The 13,013-nt window shown below is 36.7% G+C and overlaps 1 protein-coding gene across 1 annotated transcript; it reads right to left on the bottom strand.

Moving 5' to 3' along the window:
* Positions 1-106: 106 nt before the first annotated feature.
* Positions 107-4,195, bottom strand: LOC103955836 (pectin acetylesterase 10). The gene is given in 13 exon segments (XM_048576104.1): positions 107-613; positions 719-864; positions 970-1,075; positions 1,175-1,252; positions 1,417-1,470; positions 1,607-1,667; positions 1,762-1,886; positions 1,962-1,987; positions 1,990-2,047; positions 2,229-2,302; positions 2,408-2,537; positions 3,003-3,085; positions 3,687-4,195. Coding segments are annotated over 13 exon segments (1,242 nt in total). The 5' UTR covers positions 3,874-4,195; the 3' UTR covers positions 107-499.
* Positions 4,196-13,013: the final 8,818 nt, after the last annotated feature.

Raw genomic sequence — 13,013 nt, 5'->3', positions numbered from 1 at the left:
TCCTAAACTGGTAAAACATTCGACTGCGCGTTGGTTCTCGGTTAAATCAGAATGTTTATTGAATTCTTACTTCACTGTGGCCATCTTATCACAACATAAATCGAAATAAAGTTTAACAGAGGAGATGAATTCTTGTGGGAGTAATTCAACCGAAGTTGCCCAGAAACGGGAAAAAATCAAATGGCTGCAATACAGAGTTGCTAACACCTTACATAAAACACTGAACAGAACCCAGAATCAAAATCATCACATAATCTATTACAAACTCCTTAAAGAAGTGAGACTTCTCTCTACCTCTTCAACTACTAATTTGCTAATGCACCAACTGAGTTTGTTGGAGACATACTCAAAGATATGAAGAACTTGCACCAAAAGCATTACATCAATTGCGAAATGCTTGCTGATGGCATTTGCTTTTCTCAGCAGATTTCCTTTTTATTGTCTTCTATATCAATTTTCAATCGAACTATAAAGCTATTTCATTCAACGAAAGGGAAAACTAAGCTCTTTCGAAATTCAGATTGTGGCAAGAATTGTCACATGGATAGGGACAATCTATGGCCTTCACGCTTGTTCTGTCGAAATACCAATCTCCAACTGCTATAGCAATTGCCTGCATATTATTAGTCACACATAAACATAAGAATTAAAATTTAAGGTCGCTTGATTTTTATGATTGGACGAGAACTGGATATACTATGTTGCATCAGAGGCTCACCTTCTTGCCAATAACTGGAGAATCATCAGCAAACCATGTATCCTGCCTCTCGGATTGGCAGTGAGCAAAACACGAATTTATAAACAGCCCGTTTTGTTTAGACATAGAGAACCGTTTTACTGCATTCAGCATTTGATTCCTGAATCCTGTTTAAAAGAAGAAAAAAAAAGTTCATAACAAGCTGTACAAATTCAGTTAATTTGTTTCTGAAAATGATAAGATTCAAAGTAGTTCCTCAAATGTGGGATCACCTTGAAGAAAATTGATCTGTGATGAAGTACATTTTGCATGGTTTAATCTGCAATCGCGCCAGTAGCCGGCAGGATCTGCTGCTGGTGGAGCTAAACTGGACTGGATCTGTTTTCAGGCAGAATTATTCCATCATTTCTCAAACACTGTGCAGCATGGAACATCAGGTAAAACCAAATTTTAAATCCTATAATAACGAAACTTTACCTGCCACGAATCATATGCTGCATTGAGTATAAACAGTGGGGTTTTGACGCTGGAGATCAAGTTCTGAGGGAAGAAGCACTGCAAGGAAGGATGGTAATTGAAGTGTAAATACTAAATAGCAGTGCACATAACTTTTCTACATTTCCACCTATCTTCAAGTTTTTTTTTTTTTTTTTTTTTGTGTCAAACCACCTATCTTCAAGTCAGAAAAAATATATAAGAAGGGAAAAGGAAATTATTACCGAAGTTGGATCAAGGTGATTAGTGCAAAAATGTGGCAGATTTGGTTTCACCCCCTGTGATAAACATAATATAATACCATAAGCATACATTGAAAACCCGTAAGCATACATTGAAAACATGCACACAAAAAACATGAAGATAAAACATGGATTGGTAGTGGGTTACAATTCTTTAAGATCGAGTCAATACCTGCAAGCCAACGATGCCACTATATAAATTCCTGAGTGTGTGTCCACCAGAAACGTCATGCCTACAAGATACAGGTTCCCAATTAAAATCTGTGTTAATAAGCTACAGCATGCCTCCACACTGGAAAGAGAAAATGCATTCCGGATAGTACTTACGCATCAAGAAACAATCCAGCATCGCTCAGGCACTTCACCTTTGTATTTCCTGGCATTAAACCTCGGAACTTATCACAGTGCAAAATAGCTGCCAGACCTCCGGCTGAGCAACCTGAAAGAAGAGCCTGAAACACAATTGGTTAATATACAGTAAAAAGTGGCATAGCATGTGAATAGATCATAAGCAAGAAGTATTGTACCTGCTTGGCGTAGCGCATGCCCTTGATTTCAAGTCTTCCATTGCAGCCAACCATATACGCTCCCCTCTAAATTGCAGTTGTTTAGCCTAAAAGAAACACTATATTTTAGCATCTCATGTGCACATATGAATGAAAATAGTCGAGCTATCATCCAGTACTACCATATTTATGTTGGATTTATCAGTCTGAAGCCAATTTTTAGCTGCCAAATGATATCAATACCGCCATTTGGTAGCAAAATGTAAACATTGAGAACAGCCTCCTAACCTTGTGTTCACTATCCCCAGTAAAAGAAGCACCATCGCAATAACGAACCTTTACTCTGTTCCAGTTGAAAAAATCTGCAACCCCATACATGATAAGGTGAGGGTCAAGAAGACTAAACTAGAAAAAAGCAGATGCAAGTATAATCTTAGACAATTTAGCATTAAGTTAGAGGAACAAACCAGGATTTTCTTGGGCTTTATTGCTCAGTATTCCACTAAATGCTACCTGTTTTTCCATGTATTTTGATGATCCCCGCCTTGATGTTTTTCGGTAAACACAAGTTCTAATGTTGTTACACCATCCTCCCCCCTGCCACAAGATGTTTATTCAAGTCAATTCCTAAACTACGCAAATTGTCAACAAATCAAAGGACTTGAGAGGCTTGTTTGGAAATCAATCAACCAATAAGTAACATGATAAAAACATGTTTTACATGTTTAGAAAACATTTTGGATGATTTTAAAACTAGTCATCTGATAATTTTCATTCACGACACGCTTGCAAGTTCGTATTTCAGAAACCATCTTTAAGATTTTGATATACAAAAGAATGAATATAATACTGCATAATTACAAGATGTCATTGTTTTTTATTTGGGAACTTTAACGAAAAGCTTCCGGTACTATTCACTTTAATGAAAAACCACATTTTTACATTAAAAAGTCAATTTTGCTATTATTCACTTTACTCTTTATTTTGTCTTTATCGTTAAAACTCAAAGTTTTCGAGTCTTTTCATTAGTTTTTCTTTTTTATTTATCTCAGAATCACAAACCTCCAATTGAATGAGCCAACTATTTGCTCCTGATCCATATCCGCGATGCAAATGATAGCCCGGTAAGGTTCCATCCAAGCAGACTGCAAAATCAGAAAACTCGAGCAGGTAAATTAAGCCAAAATAAAAATAAGTCAGATCTCAAATAAATATATAAAACTCAAGTCACTATCATTCAGGAACAATGAATAAGAAATGATTCACTATATGAATGGGAAAATAAATAAATAAATAACAAATTTAACACCAATCACATCAGCTTCATGATAAATAGTATGCTAATCATTCAAGCAGGAATCTCACTCAGAATGTTAGACCACTGAAGGAATTAAAGAACTCAGAAAACAGAATTTCAAAAAGTAATAAATAAGATGTTTCCAGGAAAATTGCAATACAAGCTACAATAAATACATAAATCGAGGGACAAAGCAATCAATATATAGCATATAATCTGTTTTCTCACCTCTCCGAAAGAAGTACAGAGAAAAACAGGAAAAAGGTACAAACTTTATCTAAATCAAGCAATATGCAAAATGTTTCGAATCAAAAAATGAAAAATACAGATGTGGGTTAAGCCAGTTCGTCAGAGTTCGATTCCCAATCCCCGTAAATCAAATCAGAGTAGTTTAGAATATCGTCTTGTAACAATATGCAAAATGTATATCATAGGAGTGGAGATTTTACCTGCTCGTTTAGCTCCAGCTCCTCGAATGAGGGTTAGTCCGACCATCAGCAAGTTAGCTCCGACCTTGGACTCCCCGTAGCCCTCCAACAATGCAATCTCTGTTTCATTGTATCCGTACTCCATAAACCCAGCAACCCATTTGCTGCAAGCAAGTGAAATTACAATGCTAACCCAGAAAAGCTTCATCTTTCCTCTCTCTCTCTCTCTCTCTCTCTCTGGTTCAGTGATTCAAATCTCTCTGCCACCACCCAAGTTTTGAAAAATATAAACTTTACTTATAAAAAATCTTGGAAAAGAAATTGAATAAAAAATGCAAACTTTGATTTGCCTTGGTATTTGGAGAAATGGGCCAAATGGGTAGTGACTGGTTCCAGTAAGTGCTATACCATTTCATGGAAGATTTCTTCAGCTTGGGAGCTGATAAAACTCAGTAAATCTAGAGAGTGTGAGAGAGAAGAGTGTTTGGGGGGCTTTTAAAGGTTTAATTGCACCACAGGCACGTTTCGAATCTTAATTACGTAATTTAGGAGAGCAATGCTAGAGAAACGGGATTTCAGGGGCTCGGCAGTCGCGGACAATGTCAGCCGTTGATTTGAGTGAGAACAAAAGGTTGAGAAAATTAGGTTGTCCATTTTTTTTCAAGAAAATTAGGTTTTCATATAGTGTTATTAGTCTAGGTGTTGTAATTAATTTACGATGGGTTTGATGTTTTATGTACTTAAAAGTATAATATTAATAAAATAAATTTATCTGTTAGAAAATGGATAGTCACATCACATAATTGTAAAAATAACGCTATACGTAAACTTATGTGCAATGAATTAAATCACTTTATTTCCGATAATCGAAGTGTCTCCCTTGTTATGTAAAACAACTATTTTTATATGGATAGAGTTATTCGCATAGCTCATTTTTACTTACACACATTTTTGTCAATTTATAGTTATTAATCATCTTTAATCTATTCGATTTAACGCTCGAAAATTGATAAAGGTGTGTGAGAAATTAAAAATATATTTGCCAAACTATTCTTCAACATCATCACCACTAGTGGAATCACACATCTTCGTGTCAGAACGAGAGAACAACCTGAGAGAATAGCAATCAAGCATAAACTACACTGCATCGTGCTTTGTTCTTGAGAAGTAACTTGCATGGAACTGATTTATCATCGCATGACATTTAGGTTCAATAATACAATGTCATGTAAATTCGTTCTATGTACGTCATTCTCATCTTCTTCCGACAAAGCCCGCTCCTTCAACCGGGTAATTCTCCTATTTTGACTTGGATTCCAACAACCCGTTTACTTGCGGGTCTGCAACTCACTTTTTAGAAGACCACAGGCCGTGACAGGTGACATTACATAAACTAAGGGGTATGATATCCACACACCCTATTTTACTTTTTACAAACCTTTTTAATTTTTGACTGTCAAATCAGATGAATTGAAGAAGATCAACGAACAGAAATTATCAAGAGGTGTGTGAGAAGTAAAATAAGATGTGTGGATAACACATCCCTAAACTAAAGTGGTTGGCCCTCTCCTCTGGGTTGGAGAGCAGAAGGAAGGTGGTGGTGGGCGTGGTGATGTGAAACTGAAAATAGTTATGACTTTAATGTGGGCGTGGGGGATTTGTTTGCTTGAGATGCATACAGCTGTTTATGTGTTTTAACACTAAAAACAATCACATCACCACCTTGATCCGACGGTCCATATTGAGTGGACCTACCATGGTCATTATTGTCGTTGATCTTTTGTTCGTGAATATTGTAGTTTTGAGAGTTCAAATTTTGCATGTGCAGTGTTTTTCGCTGAAGATATTGACTCCTGTCCACTGATGAATGGAAACAAGTACATGTATAATTAATCCATAATTTTGGCGGCAATTAATTTCCTTGTCAGGCAAAATTTAAATTTAAGTATGACCCAATTGATATTATCTTCTCTACAACCCTAGCTAGGTACTATCTAGAGAAAATATATAAAGAAAAAATCCCTCAGCCGCTGACCCTGGCTGTTGGTCTTAAGAACAGCGGCAATCTCTGTTGGTCTTTTCCTTTTATATTTTTACGCACTTCTTTTTTAGTTGTGATTGTTCTTTCGTTGTGTCAAGAAGAGCTTTCGTGATTGTGGTCACTCTCTTGTTATGTCAAGGAGAGTTTTTGTGATGGCTATAACTTATGGATCACACTTAGATCTTTAAGGAATAGCTATTGTTTAGAGTTAATGTTGGTTTTTGATTTTTGTTTTGGTTTTTGAGCATGGCAAAGGACTATGAGAAGAAAGCTCGACGTTTTTTGGAGATAACTCATAGCAGTACTTCTTTTTTGACAATTACAAGATCATCAAAGGCAGCGCGGTCTGTTTCTCGTAATGTTGTTACGTTGATTCTATGACTCGCAAGGTTGTTATATTTCCTGTTGGTTAGATATGCGTCTCCATGCCTATGGTAGTTGAGGATGTAATTGTATTCATAACGAGTTTGTAAATGTGAAATTGTATGATGTTTTTTGGCTTGTATGACATTTTGGTTGTATCGACATGCATGTCCTATGTATGTTCTTAAAGGTTTCTTAATAAATTCTTATTACCTCAAAAGAAAAAAAAAAAAAAAAAAAAAAAAGGTTGCGTCCACTTAATTAACTCTTATCATGTAATTGAGAGTACGTTACTCTATCACATGATAAGAAAGAATGAAATAAAATAATTATGTCCCTGGTTAGAATGTACGACTAAAAGGTGTGAAATTTCTCTAACTTTGACAGCAACATTTACTTGTACAGTTTGTTCCTAAGATTATTCACCTACGCATCTCTCTCCTGAATTTTTGTCATAAAAGAATCAACATAAGCTTCAAGCACATCATACACTTTTGGAAAATAGCACTGTGAATTGTAAGCATTGGATAAACAGAAACGGGAGAACGGTAAATGAAGAGCGATTTTTTAGTATGCATGGCATGGCCCATGGGTGGGTGTATGCTATGTATAAACCGGAATCCTCTTATCTATACTACACTTATATTGTATACATACACACTGATATATGTTACATCATTTGCTGCACATTCAACACTTCATTCATAGAATGACTATAGTCCTGTAGATATAAAGAACTATATCTCTGATACGATGATTCTTTCGGATAACTAAAATGAACTTACTTAAGTAGTTAACTCAAGGTAAGGTTGTTCAAATCTTCTATATTCGTTTTTTGTGCAATCTTTTTGTGTCTCTATCATAATTGACATATACTAATAAATTTAATCAGTCTTAATTTATTGTTATAGGCTTAACACGAATCAATCAATAATAGAGGTCATAAAAAAACGACGTGCAAAATGTGCGGAGAAGATTTAATCTCGACGTAAACTTTGGGAAGAAATAATAGGGAAGATTGATGTAGATTGTAGTGTGAATGGGGTAAAGCATTGTAATATAAAGCCAGCTAACTAGAAGCCAACGAAAAGCTTGGAATGTTCGAAATGAACAAATTATAGAGACTAGAGAATGCTTAATTATGAGGTGGAGGAGACGTCAACGTCCTTCCCAATGCTTAATTATGAGGTGGAGGAGACGTCACAATTTAATTACCGTAGCTAATGCTAATTAAGATTAGGTCAACAAACCATACTTTTTTTTTTATGTTTTTTGTGGTAACAACGAACCATGCTTTGCGTTTACTTAACGAATTGGTCATCTATTAATAGACACCACGTACAAGTACATACATTCACACGTTGCGTAATCTAGGTTTTGTGGACTCGTGTTTTCTTTGGTCAACTGTGTTTTGAATTCATTGCTTCATTAGGATGAATTTTCATGTACTTGTGTGTGGTGTGTGGTGTGTGCTCTTCGTGAAAAGATTTTTAGGTGAGATCCGTGAGCAGATTCAAGATTCCAACATTAAGTGGTCCTAATCAAGATACATAGGCATTGATTGGACTGAATTGGGGCTTAGAGCATATGCGTCTAGATAGGGCCTAGACATGCACTTAGGTGGACTAGACAGATTTAAGTGCATTTATTAAATACTATACAAAAAAACCTTTCCTCTTCGTTGCAACCAAGGACCGGGAACAGTAGAATCATGGTGGTCTTCTCTGTGTTCCTCTTAATTCGAAATTAGATCTTTCTTCTTAGTTCAAGCTTTTGTATCACGCCACTTAATACTACGGTCAAGTGGTATTCCTTTTCACTTGTAAGTGAGAGGTCTTAGGTTCAATTATTGCCAAAGATGAATTTGAACCATATTATTACTAGCACATTATGAGGTTTAGGTCACTCCCCCACCCTTTTAGTATAGATTATATCATTTGTTCAAAAAATAAAAAATAAAAAATTTTGTAGCACAAAGTCTGCATCTACACAACCATGGTGATTTTCTCTCTTTCACCACATGCCCAAACTGTTGGGTGGTCCTCGAAGTGAAGGTCCTCACAAGCGCTTATTCGGACTTCCGAGTAGTCCCGAAAGCACTTAGGTCCATGAATGGATCCACCCGTGAGTGTGATTGTCCTTGTTGGAGTTTGAATACAAATAAATCATGCCACAATTCCCCATCGCTCAAATCTGATTTGGTATTAGGCTTTATAAACCCTCGTGCATTGTAGTTAATTAGACAAGGATTAAAGTGGTGGGAAGGGCCTTGGGCTTATATATATATATATAGTCAAGTATATCTTAGGAGATGATTGAGGCACCCAAAACAAAAAATATATTATTCTGTTTTTGCGTTTTGGGTAGCAGCAGCGTAAAAATCTTTCCATTCGCATAAAGAGAGAAGCATAAAAAAGTTCGCCAGAGATAAAAGATCTGTTGCCATCAGAAGCTTAGTTAGGACTAATAAGAGAGCAGATGTAAGATTAAAAGTCAGTTTAGGATCTAGAAAACACTTCTGTGACAAGAACTTTTACAATAAACACACTGAGAGTTTTAGTATAAATTCAAATGCTAATTTAAAAAATACTTGAAAATGTTTCCTAAAACAGTATCTCATATGTACTTCTTTAAAAAAAAATCACGTCTATGAGTCAAAACAACTTTTATGTTTTCTAAGAAAAAGCAATCCCAAATAGACCTTAAATATTGTTAGGAGTATTATATGAATGGATAAGATGTTGCCAAATGTCAAGAGATTAGTCTTGCAGTTATAAGATTGTTAGAAGATAGCTTAGTTAGGAAGCTATCTTATATAGTATAAATATCCTTTGTAATGAAACAGTTGAGGTTAATGTGAAATAGAAAATACAATTCAGAAATATATCTTGCTCTCCAAGTATTCTTTCTCTCTCGTTTCTCTCTCTCTCTATCAATCTTCTTCTTCTTTGATATATGTCTAGATTGGTTTACATGGTATCATCGCCAGAAAAAGCATAAAGCTTGCGGTGTATCGATCTGGGGTTTCTGTATATGCTTCCGCTTCTGATCGCACATATATGTGCTTCTCTCTTCTATTTCTTTCTTCTTGATTTGGGCCTTTTCTTCTCAAATTAGGGTTCATCCATTTGTGTTTGGTTTTCTGCACACCAAGTGTTCGACGTTTGTTCTCTGTCAATTTCGGTGAAGCAATTCTATCAAAATGGTGACCGTCTCTCAGTTGCAAATCTTGCAATCGCCTATTACATCTCTTATCTCCTCTGTCTCTACGTCCGTAACCATGAAGCTGGACGATACCAATTACTTAACTTGGCATTTTCAGATGCAGCTTTTGTTGGAAGGCTATGGCATTATGGGGTTTTTTATGGGTCTACTCCTTGCCCTCCTCGATTTTCTGATGTGATTTCTGGGGATTCTGAAGTTGTTTCGGGTAGTACTACTGCACAAGTTGAATCTGATGCATACAGGATTTGGAAAATGCATGACAAAGCTTTGATGCAGCTCATTTCTACAACTCTTTCGCCTCCTGCAATTTCTTGTGCAATTGGGAGTATCAGTTCTCGGGATTTGTGGACTCGTCTGAAAGAACAATTTTCTACCGTTACTCGATCCAGTATTTTCCAGATGAAATCTGAGTTACAAACTATCAAGAAAGGTAATGATTCCATCACTCTATATCTGCAACGGATCAAGGAAGCTCGCGATTATTTTTCTGCTGCTGGTGTTCATTTTGAAGATGATGATATTGTAATTCTTACATTGACTGGCTTACCTTCTGAGTTCAATACCATTCGGTCAGTCATTAGGGGTCGTGATACAGTTATTTCATTGAAAGATCTTCGTTCTCAACTTCTTGCTGAAGAAGCAATGCTTGAAACTATGCATGCTGCCCCTATGCTTACTGCTTTGGTTGCTCAACAGTCGGGTTTTCCTTCTAAGAATTCTGGTGGTTTTTCGTCTCAGCATCCTAACTCCAATTATCAGTATAATGGTTCTCGAGGTTTCAATACCAAGAATAAAGGCACACATCGGTTTAATTCTAATAACAGGTTTGGCACCAACAAGTCCTTCTTTCCTAATTCTGGCCCTGGAATTTTGGGAAATTCTCCACAACAGTTTGGTTCTTCTCCATTGATGACATGCCAAATCTGTGGCAAGCATAATCATTTTGCCAACACTTGTCGTTTTAGAAATGCTTCTGTTTCTCAAGGCTGCCAAATCTGTGGGAAAACTAATCATTTTGTTGATACTTGTCGGTTTCGAAATACTGGGGTTAATTTAGGATGTCAAATCTGTGGGAACTCTAACCATAGTGCTGAGTTTTGTTTCCAGAAGAGTTCTAATGATCTAATGATTGCCATGTATGCTCACACCAACTCTAGACCTCAGCCTATTTCTTCTCAGTCATCTGCTCCATTTCAGCAAGTTTGGCTCACTGACTCGGGAACAACAAATCACATGACCACTGAGTTGCAGAATCTGTCTCTTGCAACTCCTTATCCATCCAATGAGACTATCCAAGCTGCTAATGGTGAAGGTTTAGCCATATCTCATATTGGCTCCACCACTTTTCAAACTCCATTACACTTTCTGAAATTAAATTCTGTTTTATATGTTCCGAAATTAACACAGAATCTGCTATCAGTTCATAGAATCTGCTTAGACAATAATTGTTGGTTAATCTTTGATGCATTTTGTTTCTGGATTCAGGACAAAACCATAGGGAGGATACTCTACAAAGGACTGTGCAGTAATGGGGTGTATCCGATTCTCTCTTCAACATCCGATGCTTCTTCAAAACGTGCCTATGCTGCTGCTTACCTTGGACAACAAGTGAATTCAAGATTATGGCATAACAGACTAGGTCATCCTTCTAATCCTATAGTATCTCAGATTTTAAGAAAGTCCAGATTGTCTTGTAGTCCTAATTCATTGCCTAAGTTGTGTTCTACCTGTTTGGAAGGAAAGTTTACAAAACTTCCTTTTCCTGTGTCTCAGTTTAAGTCTGTAAAACCTTTTAAGATAGTTTATAGTGATGTTTGGGGTCCAGCTCCTTGTTTGTCCATTGAAGGGTTCAAGTATTATGCAACCTTCATTGATGAGTGTACTCGTTATACTTGGATTTTTCCAATAAGTAATAAAAATGATGTTTACCCTACTTTTGTATCTTTCTATCAATACATTACAAATCAATTTGATGCCTCTGTGAAAACATTACAAACAGATGGGGGAGGGGAGTATATAGGGAAATTTTTTCAAGCTTTTCTTTTGAATAAAGGGATTCTTCATCATATGTCCTGTCTTCATACCCCTGAGCAAAACGGCCTAGCCGAGCGAAAACATAGACATATAATTGAGACTTCCATCACTTTGTTACAAACAGCTTCATTACCACCTCTTTTTTGGTCCTATGCAGTTCAAACTTCTGTATATCTTATCAATAGGATGCCATATTCTACATTGGATAACAAATCCCCATTTGAGCTACTACTTTTCATGCCATTCCAGAAATTCAACATCTTCGAGTTTTTGGTTGCTCTTGTTTCCCACTATTGAGAGCTTATAATAGTACAAAACTCCAACCTAGAACTACAAAGTGTGTCTTCTTAGGGTATGTTTCTAAGTTTAAAGGGTACATATGTTTTGAGGTGGCTAAGAAACGGTTTTATATATCAAGACATGTCATTTTTGATGAATTTGAATTTCCTTATTCCACCCTAGTGTCTTCTGTTAAACCTGTTAATTCTCCTGTCCTTACCTCCCATGTTTCTAATTCTGGTTTGGTACCAAATAATGATAATGTGATGGTTGTGCCTTCTGTTTCTTTTTCTAGTTTGATGCAGTCTAGTTCCTCACAGTCTGCTCCAAATAGTTCCTTAGACACTAGGAGTCACCCTATCACTACAACTAGTTTGTCAAATGGATCTAGTCTGTCTATGCCCTCTGCAACATCAGGTAGCTATACTCTCCCTGGTGATCTTCCTGAGGCTGCACCCATTACTAGCACTGCAGATCAGTCCGTATCCTCTTCTGTTCCTGTGGTACCTGAATTCCAACCTGACCACCTCCAAGTAGTCATCTCTGTTCCATCCTTTAATTTGCATCCAATGCAAACTAGATCGAAGAGTGGTATTTCTAAGAAAATTGCATTCCTGTCTGTGGTCCATGAACATGGAGGGGTTGATCTCACTAAAGTGGAACCTGCTACCTATAAATCTGCTTTGACATCTCCTGTGTGGTGTGAAGCCATAAAAGAATAACTCTCAGCTCTCAATCATCAAGGTACTTGGTCCTTGTTTCCTTTTCTTCCTCACAAAAATTTAGTGGGCTGTAAATGGGTGTTCAAAATAAAGAAGAATGCTGATGGTTCTATATGGAGATATAAGGCCCGATTAGTTGCAAAGGGGTTTAATCAAGAAGAAGGTATCGATTATGGGGAGACTTTCAGTCCTGTGGTAAAACCAACCACTGTGAGACTTGTTATTGCTTTGGCTGCACACTATGGCTGGTGTTTAAGGCAGTTAGATGTGAAAAATGCCTTTTTACATGGCATTCTTCAAGAAAAGGTCTATATGTCTCAACCTCCTGGATTTCATGATTCTAAACATGAGGATTATGTTTGCAAGCTCTATAAGTCCTTGTATGGTTTGAAACAAGCCCCTAGGACATGGAATGACAGATTTACCAAGTTTCTACCTTCTTTGGGATTTCAGTCCACTTATTCTAATTCTTCACTCTTTGTCAAGCATGCTGGTGATTCTATTGTGATTCTTTTATTGTATGTTGATGATATAATCATCACAGGTAGTGCAAGTCACTGTGTTACTGATGTTATTCATGCCTTGGCAAATGAGTTTGATATTAAGGACTTGGGACCATTGCATTACTTTCTGGGCATACAGATTATGCAGCAACCAAATGGGATTTTTTTGTCTCAAGATAAG

The sequence above is a fragment of a genome, unplaced genomic scaffold, assembly GCF_019419815.1.
Source record: "Pyrus x bretschneideri cultivar Hongxiangsu unplaced genomic scaffold, Pyrus_bretschneideri_v1 Contig11, whole genome shotgun sequence".
Taxonomy (NCBI): Eukaryota; Viridiplantae; Streptophyta; class Magnoliopsida; order Rosales; family Rosaceae; genus Pyrus; species Pyrus x bretschneideri.
This window is presented reverse-complemented; position numbering and strand designations above follow the sequence as displayed.